Source organism: Carcharhinus amblyrhynchos, unplaced genomic scaffold (genome assembly GCF_965287045.1).
Source record: "Carcharhinus amblyrhynchos unplaced genomic scaffold, sCarAmb.v2.hapA scaffold_37, whole genome shotgun sequence".
NCBI lineage: Eukaryota > Metazoa > Chordata > Chondrichthyes > Carcharhiniformes > Carcharhinidae > Carcharhinus > Carcharhinus amblyrhynchos.
The window spans coordinates 2,979,171-2,991,700 of NW_027649778.1; the positions used below are offsets into that span (position 1 = coordinate 2,979,171).

A 12,530-nucleotide genomic window follows, 5' to 3' on the forward strand; every position below is an offset into this window, starting at 1 on the left:
ATAGAGAAACCCAGTTAGTGCCCCTTACAGTTAATGTCCAAGACCACAAGGAACTACAAAGGGTCATGAATGTAGCCCAGTCCATCAGGCAAACCAGCCTCCCATCCATTGACTCTGTCTACACTTCCCACTGCCTCGGCAAAGCAGCCAGCGTAATTACGGACCCCACACACCCCGGACATTCTCCCACCTTCTTCCATCGGGAAAAAGATGCAAAAAGTCTGAGGTCACGTACCGACCGACTCAAGAACAGCTTCTTCCCTGCTGCTGTCAGACTTTTGAATGGACCGACCTCACATTAAGTTGATCTTTCTCTACACCCTAACTATGACTGTAACACTACATTCTGCACTCTCTCTTTCTCACGAACGATATGCTTTGTATAGTGCGCAAAAAACAATACTTTTCACTGTATACTAATATATGTGACATTAATAAATCAAATCAAATTATTCAGAATAGAGAGACCCAGTTAATATCCCTTACCCTGGAGGATACAGTGACCCAGTTAGTGCCTCTTTCCCTGGGGGTTAGAGAGACCCAGTTAGTGCCCCTTACCCTGGATGGAGAGACTCCAGTTAGTGGCCCTTACTGACAGTGCGGCACTCCCTCAGCACTGACCCTCTGACAGTGCGGCACTCCCTCAGCACTGACCCTCTGACAGTGCGGCGCTCCCTCAGCACTGACCCTCTGACAGTGCGGCACTCCCTCAGCACTGACCCTCTGACAGTGCGGCACTCCCTCAGCACTGACCCTCTGACAGTGCGGCACTCCCTCAGTACTGACCCTCTGACAGTGCGGCACTCCCTCAGCACTGACCCTCTGACAGTGCGGCACTCCCTCAGCACTGACCCTCTGACAGTGCGGCACTCCCTCAGCACTGACCCTCTGACAGTGCGGCACTCCCTCAGCACTGACCCTCTGACAGTGCGGCACTCCCTCAGTACTGACCCTCTGACAGTGCGGCACTCCCTCAGCACTGACCCTCTGACAGTGCGGCACTCCCTCAGCACTGACCCTCCGACAGTGCGGCACTCCCTCAGCACTGACTGCTAAGGATATTAAGGGTCATGCAGCAGTGAAGGGTGGGGGGGGGTGAGGGGGAGGGTGGGGCTGGTGAGGGGGAGGGTGGGGCTGGTGAGGGGTGGGAGTGAGGGCTGGGAGAGAAGTTAAGGGTCAGCCGTGACCTTACAGTCACTGGAGTTTGGAAGAGTGAGAGGGGATCTCATAGAAACTTATCAAATTCTAACAGGGTTAGACAGGGTAGATTCAGAAAGAATGTTCCTGATGGTGCGGGAGCCCAGAACTAGGGTCAGAGTTTGAGAATAAGGGGGAAACCTTTTAGAACTGAGGTGAGGAGAAATTTCTTCACCCAGAGGGTGGGGAATGTGTGGAATTCACTCCCACAGAAAGTAGTTGAGGCCAAAATGTTGTGGGATTTCAAGAAGGAATTAGATATCGTTCTTGGGGCTGAAGGGATTGAGGGATATGGGGGGGTTGGGGGGGGATCAGGATATTGAATTCGATGATCAGCCATGATGATAATGCATGGCGGAGTGGGCTCGAAGGGCCAAATGGCCTCCTCCTGCTTCTAGTTTCCATGTTTCTAAGTGGGAGGAGGGTTACACCCCCCCCTCCCCTTAGCATTCCCTCCCCCCTCCACAGCACCCACACAGAGCCCATGCCCTTCCCCCCCCCGCCCCTTACCTGCCTCCAGGAGCCTCCTCAGCCTCAGGTAACCAATGGTGACCCTCATGATGGACGCCTTGTCCAGGTGGGAGATGACGGTGCGGGGCAGGGGCAGCTGCCGGCCCAGTTCGTACAGGACCTCCGTCTCTCTGCCCCGCCGGCTCCTGGCCGCGTCCCTCGACTTCTCCTTCCTCTGCTCGGCCACTCGGATGGGGGCTGCTCGGACCTCAGCGGCCATGACCCTCCAGTCCTGCCAGCTCCCTCGACCCGAGGAGGTGGGGAGCGGCGGTAAGAAAAAGCAACCTCCCCCTGCCCCCTCCCTCCCTCCACGCCCCCACCGCCCTGTTTGAAACTCACTGGAGGGTGGCGGGTTGGAAGGTCACTCGATGAACCTTGACCTGACCCTTGACCAGTGTTGGCAAAGCACAGGTTCTGTCAGCCTAATAAACTAGGCCTCCTCAGGAGGCTCCGTGTAGCCTGTTCCAATTCGGAAACCTCTTCCTTTTGGTTTCCTGGATTTTTCTCAGAAGACCCTCAAGCAGCGAGTCGACCCTCCCCTTCGGACGGGGTCTCCAACTGAAAAATCCAGTCACAAATTACCCACGCTTGCAGGCTTCAGTTATCTCCCCCCACCCCCACAACCCCCTTCAAGATTAAGTTAACGAGAGATCAAAAGAGGCAACAAGATGAGCTTGGCTTCTGCTGTAACTCAATCTCTTGTCGCAACTAAAGAGCAGTCGGTTCTCTCTCTCTCTCTTGTCTTTCTCTGGTGTGTGTGTTCGTGTGGTGAGGCCCCACCTCCTGTTTGTTTAGCAGGCCTCCCTCGGGGCTGGGGGGGGACTTGGCTTCTTGCTTGGCTTCTTGCCACGCACCTAATAAACAATCCTGAGAACATTAAGTTCGCAACTCCACCGACTGTCATTCATTATCTCCCAGCCAATGGCCAGTGCGGCCTTACAAACCACGTGCCTGCCTCAATTAGCCCGTGACAGCAAGTTTAACCCTTTGCTAGGCCGAGACGGGGGTGCCCACCCTCCCTTGACTGCCAATCTGGCCCCCCCCTTTAGTCACACTCAACCCGATGGTTGGTTTTGTTTTGTTTTGGGCGATTCCCTTCTCTTTTATTTTTGGGTGGAGGCGGGGGTGGCCCCTTTTAATCCGTCCCTCAGTTAATTTTTATTTAGTTTGAGTGTTTAGTCCAAGAGATCGACCGTCAATCCGGCCACCCTTCGATTCTACAATTCCCAAGCTTTTGTTTTCAAATCTCAGAGTGGCCCCACAGAACCCCGCAGCCTCCCCTCCCTCCCTCCACCTCACCTCCCCACCCCACCCTCCCCAACTCTCCCACCCCGGGGTCTCCTCCAACTCCATCCAGACCCGCCCGCGAGGGGTTAAGTCCCACTCTCTCCTCAGTTGCCTTCAGTGGCTTGAACCCGTTCACCCCTTCCCCTGCTCCGCCCCGCCGCATCCCTCCCCCCCCCCACCCCCCCCCCCCACCCCCCCTCTGCCAGCCCTCTGTTTCAGAAGCGGATGGGGTCATCGAAACCAGCTGGAACTGGCTTGCGTACAGCCGGAGACTGGAATGATAATCGGCTGGTGAAATCGGCACAAACAGTGCCGGCCCTTAGTTACCCTACAGGCAACTCAGCCTTTACACGAACACACATTACATCACCCCCACCCCCTCACCACCACCATCCCCCCCCCCAGCCCCCATCCCGCACCCCAAATCCCTTGTGGGGGTGTTGGGGGGGGAGGCAGCACATCGCTCACACGGAGGAGGTTCATACACACACTTCTCCAATCCTCAACAGTGACAACCTGTACCTATATTCCGCCTTTGACACGATGGGCCAACCCAGACACAATGGGCTGAAGGGCCCCCCCTTGCACACTGTGGGGTTCTCCCCGACTCCATCATTAAATATTCCGAGAGGCTTCACCAGGGTCTAATGAAGCAAAGTACGAGACATCCGGACAGGTATCAGGGACAGGCGACCGAAAGCTGCGTCAAAGAGAGAGCTTTTAGAAACTAGAAGCAGGAGGAGGCCACTCGGCCCCTCGAGCCTGCTCTGCCATTCATTTTGATCACGGCCAATCATTGAATTCGAAATTGGAAATTTATTTATTAGTGTCACAAGTAGGCTTACGTTAACACTGCAATGAAAATCCCATGGTCATCACATTCCGGAACTGATCAAGATCCTGATTCCCACTTCACCCCCGCCCCCCCCCCGCCAATATCCCTTTACCCAAGAGCTATTAATTTCTCTTTGAACTAATTTCTCTTTGAAATCACACAATGTTTTGGCCTCAACTACTTTCTGTGGCAGTGAATTCTACACATTCAAAGTTTATTTATTAGTGTCACAAGTCAGGCTTGCATTAACACCGCAATGAAGTTACTGTGAAAATCCCCTGGTCGCCACACTCCTCCCCCTGTTCGAGTACACTGAGGGAGAATTTAGTACGGCCAATGCACTCTAACCAGCACGTCTTTCAGACTGTGGGAGGAAATCGGAGCACCTGGAGGAAACCCATGTACAAAGAACAAAGAACAACACAGCACGGGAAACAGGCCCTTCGCCCCAACGAGCCCGCACCACCATCTTAACAATATAAGAACATAAGAACATAAGAAATAGGAGCAGGAGTAGGCCATCCAGCCCTTCGAGCCTGCCTTTTCCTCCTCCACCCTTGACCCATGTCTATGCTTATGGTACCCCCATTGGAAACCAGATTAAGGGGAGAATAATTTAGGGACAATTTGTTACACCAATCAGCCTAAGAGCACATCTTTGGGGTGTGGGAGGAAACCGGAGTGCCCAGAGGAAATCCATGCAACCACAGGGAGAATGCGCAAACTCCCACAGATACTGGCCCAAATCCATGTATCTGCACAGCAAACAGTGATAGTCACTGAGCTGTCATGGTGCCCATCTGCTGGTCCAGTTTTAAGCGTACACAAACGATGCGAGGTACTAGGCTACTCTCGAAACATCCAAGAGCAGCCCACGCATGACCCACCGTGTGTATGCCCCTCGTTAGACAACAAGGTGGACCGACGCACCTGCGGAGTAAAAGAGAAAAACATCAACACATGTAACAGTTGATTTCCAGGAACGTCCCGAGGCTCTGATCCTTATTTAAAACAGTATCCTATAACCCTCCATCCCTATTTCGCTCATGTGTCTGTCTAAGTAAACCTTAAACAAGTCCAACGTGCCTGCCTCCACCACCTTACTTGGCAGTGCATTCCATACCCCCATGACCCTCTGTGTGAAAACCCTCCCTCTAGCATCCAAATTATACCTCTCCCCCCTCACCTTAAGCCCATGGCCCCTCGTGATATTTGTCTCCAATCTAGGAAAAAGCCTGCCACTGTTTACTCTATCTATACCCTTCATTATCTTATACACCTCTATTAGATCTCCCCTCAATCTCCGTCTTTCTAAGGAAAACAGCCCCAATTTACCCAACCTTTCCTCATAACCCAGTCCTTCCATACCAGGCAGCATCCTAGTAAACCTCCTCTGCACTCTCTCCAGGGTCTCCACGTCCTTCTGGTAGTAAGGTGACCAGAACTAGACGCAGTACTCCAAATGCGGTCTAACCAACGTCCTATACAACTGCAGCGTTAGACGCCAGCTCTTATACTCTATACCCCTTCCTATAAAGGCTAGCATACCGTAAGCTTTCTTCGCAACCTTCTCCACCTGTGTTGCCACCTTCAAAGACTTGTGCACTTGCACCCCCAGGTCCCTCTGCATTTCTATACTCTTAATAGGTCTACCCTCTATCATGTAACTCCCCTCTACATTATTCCTTCCAAAATGCATCACCTCGCATTTATCAGAATTAAATTCCATCTGCCATCTATCTGCCCAATATACCAGCCTATCTATACCCTGCTGTGTTGCCTGACAGTACTCCTCACTGTCCGCCAATCCTGCCAACTTTGTGTCATCTGCAAACTTGCTGATCACACCACGTACACCCTCTTCCAAGTCATTTATATATATTATGAATAGAAGAGGTCCCAGTACTGAGCCCTGCGGCACACCACTGGTGACAGACCTCCAGCAAGAAAAGGACCCTTCCACTATTACTGTGTCTCCTGTTACCTAGCCAGTTTTCAATCCATCTAGATACCTGTCCCTGTATCCCATGAGCCTTAACCTTTTCAACCAACCTACCATGAGGGACTTTGTCAAACGCCTTACTGAAATCCATATAGACGACATCAACAGCTCGTCCTTTGTCAACCATTCTTGTCACCTCCTCAAAAAATTCTACCAGATTCGTAAGGCAAGACCTCCCCAACAAAGCCATGCTGCGTATCCCTAATCAGATCGCAACACTCCAAATGTGTATACATTCTATCCCTAAGAATTTTTTCCAACAACTTTCCTACCACTGACGTCAAACTCACTGGCCTATAATTACCAGGGTTATCCCTACTACCCTTTTTAAACAGCGGTACCACGTTCGCTATCCTCCAGTCCTCTGGGGCCTCACCTGTGTCCAAAGAAGAGACAAAGATTTGCGTCAGAGGCCCAGCAATTTCATCTCTCACCTCCCTAAGCAGCCTGGGATAAATGCCATCAGGCCCCGGAGCTTTATCAGTTTTTATGCTACCTAAAAACCCGAACACTTCCTCCCCCGTAATGGATATTTCTTTCAACTGGTCTACAGCTCCCTCCAAGACAGTACAAGACACCAAGCCCCTCTCCTTCGTGAATACTGACGCAAAGTATTCATTCAGGATCTCCCCCATTCCCTCAGACTCTGTGCACGGGGACACGGGGAGAACATGCAGACTCCGCATAGTGACCAAATTGGGGAATCAAACCCAGGTCTCTGATGCTGTGAGGCAGCAGTGCTAACCGCTGTGCCAACTTAACACCCCAACGATTATAGTGTCACATGTAGGCTTACATTAACACTGCAATGGAAATCCCATGATCACCACACTCCAGTGTCTGTTCAGTATCCTGATCCCTCCTTCCCCCTCCCATGTCCCTTGATTCCTTTAGCCTGAAGAGCTATAGCTTATTTCTTCCTGAAATCATACAATGTTTTGGACTCAACTACTTTCTGTGGAAGTGAATTCCACACATTCAAAGTTTATTTATTAGTGTCACAAGTCAGGCTTACATTAACACTGCAATGAAGTTGCTGTGAAAATCCCCTAGTCGTCACACTCCAGCACCTGTTCGGCTACACTGAGGGAGAATTTAGAACGGCCAATGCACCCTAACCAGCACGTCTTTCAGACTGTGGGAGGAAATCGGAGCACCCGGAGGAAACCCACGTAGACACAGGGAGAACATGCAGACTCTGCACAGACAGTGACCCGAGCCGGGAATTGAACCTGGGTCCCTGGCGCTGTGAGGTAGCAGTGCTAACCCACTGTGTCAACATACCGCCCACCACCCTCTGGGTGAAGAAATTTTTCTTCACCTCAGTCCTAAAAGGTTTACCCCTTATCCTCAAACTCTGACCCCTAGTTCTGGACCCTCCCCGCCATCGGGAACATTCTTTCTGAATCTACCCTGTCTAACCCTGTTAGGATTTTATAAGTTTCCTCACTCTTCTAAACTCCAGTGAATATAATCCTAACCGACTTAGCCTTTTAAGGAGCGTCTCAGGTTATTGAGTTGGATGATCAGCCATGATCATAATGAATGGTGACCAGACTTGAAGGGCCGAATGGCCTCCTCCTGTCCCTATTTTCTATGTAAAAGGAGGAAACAGAGGTTCAGGGAGGGAATTCCAGAGCTCAGGCCCCAGGCAGCTGAAGGCACGGCCGCCAACGGTGGAGTGATTATAATCAGGGACTCTCAAAGGGCAGAATTGGAGGAATGCAGAAATCTTGGAGAGTTGTAGGGATCTGGCAGAGGTTACAGAGATAGGGAGGGGGCGTAGGAGCTGGAGGAGGTTACAGAGATAGGGAGGACTATCGGGGCTGGAGCACGTTACAGAGATAGGGAGGGGCTGGAGGAGGTTACAGAGATAGGGAGGGCTATCAGGGCTGGAGGAGGTTACAGAGATAGGGAGGGCTATCAGGGCTGGAGCACGTTACAGAGATAGGGAGGGGCTGGAGGAGGTTACAGAGATAGGGAGGGCTATCAGGTCTGGAGCACGTTACAGAGATAGGGAGGGGCTGGAGGAGGTTACAGAGATAGGGAGGGCTATCAGGGCTGGAGCACGTTACAGAGATAGGGAGGGGGCGTAGGAGCTGGAGGAGGTTACAGAGATAGGGAGGGGGCGTAGGAGCTGGAGGAGGTTACAGAGATAGGGAGGGGGTGGAGGAGGTTACAGAGATAGAGAGGATTGTAGGGGCTGGCCAAAGTTACAGAGATAGGGAGGGGTGTAGGAGGCTGGAGGAGGTTACAGAGATAGGGAGGGGTGTAGGGGCTAGAGGAGGTTACAGAGATAGGGAGGGGTGTAGGAGGCTGGAGGAGGTTACAGAGATAGGGAGGGGGGTAGGGGCTGGAGGAGGTTACAGAGATAGGGAGGGGTGTAGGAGGCTGGAGGAGGTTACAGAGATAGGGAGGGGTGTAGGGGCTAGAGGAGGTTACAGAGATAGGGACGAGATTTGGGGCTACAGGAGGTTAACATAGTGAAGAGACAAGGACACAGAGGGGTAGAAGAGTCTTGAATATACGGATAGTGAAATGTGGGAAATCAGCCAGGAGTGTTCTGGAATGGCCAAGTCTCGTAATAGCAAAGGACGATGGTAAATATAATCTTAACTGACTCAGTCTCTCCTCATATGACAGACCTGCCAACCCAGGAATCAGCCTGGAAAACCTTCTCTGTACTCCCTCTATAGCAAGGACATCCTTCCTCAGATAAGGAGACCAAAACTGCACCCAATACTCCAGGTGTGGCCTCACCAACACCCTGTACAATTGCAGCAAAACATCCCTTTTCAGAGATTTGATCTGGACTGAAAACAATAAAAATAAAGGTAAAGTTTATTTATTAGTCACAAGTAAGGCTTATATTAACGCTGCAATGAAGTTACTGTGAAATTCCCCTAGTCGCCACACTCCAACAACTGTTTGGGTCAATGCACCCTAACCAGCACATCTTTCGGACTGTGGGAGGAAACCGGATCACCCAGAGGAAACCCACACAGACATGGGGAGAATGTGCAAACTCCACACAGACAGTGATCCCAAGCTGGGAATTGAACCCGGGTCCCTGGCGCTGTGAGGCAGCAGTGCTGTGCCACTGTGCCGCCCCTACTGAACCAGACGGGTTTTTCCGACAATGGTTTCATGGTCATCAGTAGATTCTTAATTCCAAATATTTTATATTGAACTCAAATTCCACCATCTGCCGTGGTGGGATTCGAACCCGGGTCCCCCAGAGCATTGGCTGAGTTTCTGGATTAATAGAGTAGCGATAATCCCACTTGACCATTGCCTCCTGGGAGGATATAGACGAGCGCTGAAAGAATGCCAGGTTTGATCTGGGATTGGGGTTTGGGAAACAGTGATGCTGAGATGCTGAGCTGTGATCTGACTGTTACCTCCGTCACTCGCACTGTTGTTCGGTCAGCTTTTGCCCTTATTTACTTACTCTCTTATTTTGTGGTCTGTCTCCAGCGAGCAGAGGCAGCAAACAATCTTTGGGGGGGTTGATGTTATTGGTAAATGTTATAAAAAGATGTTTAGCTTTGTACGGAATGCACAGAATGTGAAAGGAAGATTTAAAATAATATTTTTACAACTTTGCCATGGCAACTAATTCCAGTAAAATACTGTGTTCATTTACAACGAGGTGGATGTTAGTGTCTAGAATAAACTGCGGCTGAAGTCTGTTTGGATTTTGCGATATCTTTTAAACAGTTTTTAGGAGTCTTCCTGATGTTCCTTGTCTAACTCGGCAAGTTCAAATGCTTCATGAAAGTCTATCCGTTAAAATGGCAAATGCAAATCTCTTTTAAGCTGCTGGAAACTATCTCTCCCTCCCCTCCCCTCCCCTTGCCACCCCCCCCCTCCACTCCCCTCTCCCTCTCCCCATCTCCCCTCCCCCCCAACTCCCCCTCCCCTTCATCCTCCCCCTTTCCCCTCCCCCTCTTCTTCCCCTTCCCTTCCTCCTCTCCCCTTCACCCTTCCCCCTCTCCTCTTCTCCTCCTCTCCCTCTCCCCAACCCCTCCCTTTTCACCTTCCCCCTCCCCCTTTCCTCCCCCTCCCTTCCCCTCCCCTCCTCCTCTCCCCTCGCCCCAACCCACTCCCCTCCCCCTCATCCCTAACCCCATTCCCTTTCCTCCTCCCCTCCCCCTCTCCCCTTCCCCTCTCTCCCCTCTCCTCTCCCCCTTTACCCACCCCCCCCTCCCCTCCCTCCTCTCACCTCCCCCTCTCCCCTTTCCCCCTCCCTTTCCTCCACTCCCATATCTGTCTGCGTGGGTTTCCTCTGGGTGCTCCGGTTTCCTCCCACAGTCCGAAAGACGTGCTGGTTAGGGTGCATTGACCCGAACAGGCGCTGGAATGTGGCGACTAGGGGATTTTCACAGTAACTTCATTGCAGTGTTAATGTAAGGCTATCTGTGACACTAATAAATAAACTTAAACTTTTTCCCTCCTTACACCTTCTAATATCCCTCCCTCACCTCTTTGTACAGAAACAACAGAACTGTTGTGCCAATGCATAAAAATATTGATTGTTGTTGGAGAAAAATTATATTTTGTAGGAAATCTGAAAAGGATGGGGCATTGAAACGGTGCAGCTCGAAAGTAAAACGTTTAGTTAAATGTTAACATGGTGTGAAAGTTTCAAACAACATTTGTGTTAATGTTTTTCATTAAACTGCAAAATGCTACCAACAAAACTAAACATTTAAATAGGAATATATCTAAATGCTTTATTGAAACACATAGAATGGTTAAATATGAGAATTATAAATGAAATCAGCAAGGTAGCAGAATATTAACAATAAACATAATTACATTCCCCATGGCCCAAAATCTGATCTCTCCTTTGCTCAGTCTCATGCTGGTTTAAGTTTAAAGTTTATTTATTACTGTCACAAGTAAACTTACATTAACACTGCAATGAAATTACTGTGAAAATCCTCTAGTCGCCACACTCCGGCGCCTGTTCGGGTACACTGAGGGAGAATTTAGCACCGCCAATGCACCCTAACTAGCACGTCTTTCGGAAGAAACCTGGGCGCTGGGAGGAAACCCATGCAGACACGGGGTAAACATGCAAACTCCACACAGACAGTGACCCGAGCCAGGAATCGTATCTGGGTCCCTGGCGCTGTGAGGCAGCAGCGCTAAAAAAAAAGTTAAAAAGCTTCAACTTACCTTTTCCTAACAGCAGGGAAATCATTCTCTGTTTTCGATGTAAAACTGCCATTTCCAAGCTGGACCTCGGTGGGTGTTCCCAGTCTGGCTGCATCACAAGGGGCTGTGGTTCGGGAAATCCTGCGGTGCACTTGGGCCTGTGGAGATGGTTCTGCTAAAGGTCGATGGCTGCTACTCCCATCGGGAGTTCCGGTGCAATTTTTCAGAGCAGGCATGGGAGGGAATGAACAAACTGAGTCTTCAGAGATTATGTAGAACTTTACGGCTTTGTTCAACATATGTGAGGGAGAGCAGAACCTGTGGCTGTAACTACAGCTTCCTTCCGAGCTACTCTACTGATCATCGGTTCTGACATATTACACTTTTTCGCATTACAAAATGCATTTTGGTTAGGTCATCAGATTGTCAATTTAAATTTGATGAAGTTCTGTTTCGATCACATTATGCTGATCCATTATCCTGTGTGCTTTAGCTTTAATCATTTTCTGGACATATCCTGTCTACCTGTTTACAATATCAGAGTGTGGTATGAACAGTATGTTTTATCTGTATAGTGCACAAGAAGCAATGTTTTTCGCTGAAGACTAACACATGTGAGAATAATAAAGCAAATCAAAATCAAACTGATTTTGATGGTGCGTGTTAATTGTCCCCATCTCCCTGGTACTGGATTAGTTTTCCAGAGGCGCAATGGCTCCTTCAGACTTGGTAAGTGATACCAATTTTTTAGTTGTTGCTGTAACCTTGGAACGATCTCACCTAGGGTGTGACTATGTTTGTGTTGTCTGACATGCGGTAATCTGTCATATCTCTCTGCAGTGAGTGTGAATAATATAGTCTGCTTAACCCTTCCCTTTCCTTCCTCCACTGCTGCAGCCCACACGCTCCCTGGGTTTGCCCGACTGCAGCAGGTAAGTGTGGAAATATTTCTTCTATTTCTGGTGACCTGCAGCTTTCCGCCAGCGATCGGAAGCTACAGGCTGATGTTGTGACGTGTCTAACTGGTGCTGCTCCTACAGTTTTGCTATACAGACAAAGCATACCATTCATAAAACGCTTTGATCCTGTAAACAGGTAGACAAGATTTGTCCAGAAAGCGATTAAAGCTAAATCACACAGGACAATGGATTAGCATAATGTGATCGAAACAGAACTTGTAACAAATTTAAAGTAGCAATCTGATGACCTCATGGAAATGTATAAGAATATGTCAGAACCAATAATGAGTAGAATAGCTCGGAATCAAGCTATAGTTACAGCCACGAGTTCTGCTCTCCCTTATGTGTATTGAATAAAGCCATTTTTGTTGAAGCTTCACTCGAACATCGCAGCAGGCCAAGGACAGATATATGGGTGTGAGAGGAAGGTACAGAGTTAAAATGACAGTGACAGGAATGTTGACATTGTGCTTGTGGATTGAGCGAAGGTGTTCCACACAGCGGGTGACCCAGTCTGCATTTGACCTCCCTGATCCTGTGTATTCTTAGCCTTGTTTGCTTCAACAATGCAAAGACT

General features: G+C 49.8%; 1 protein-coding gene across 2 annotated transcripts in view; it reads right to left on the minus strand.

The window, feature by feature from the left end:
- LOC145362108 (hypoxia-inducible factor 1-alpha-like) overlaps nt 1-1,996 on the minus strand; it is a 32,315-nt gene extending 30,319 nt beyond the window's left edge. For both annotated transcript variants that reach the window (XM_080218148.1, XM_080218147.1), the window contains exon 1: nt 1,708-1,996. In XM_080218148.1, the coding sequence (XP_080074274.1) occupies nt 1,708-1,927 (220 nt within the window). In that variant the 5' untranslated portion in view covers nt 1,928-1,996. The remainder of the gene's footprint in view (nt 1-1,707) is intronic.
- Nucleotides 1,997-12,530: the final 10,534 nt, after the last annotated feature.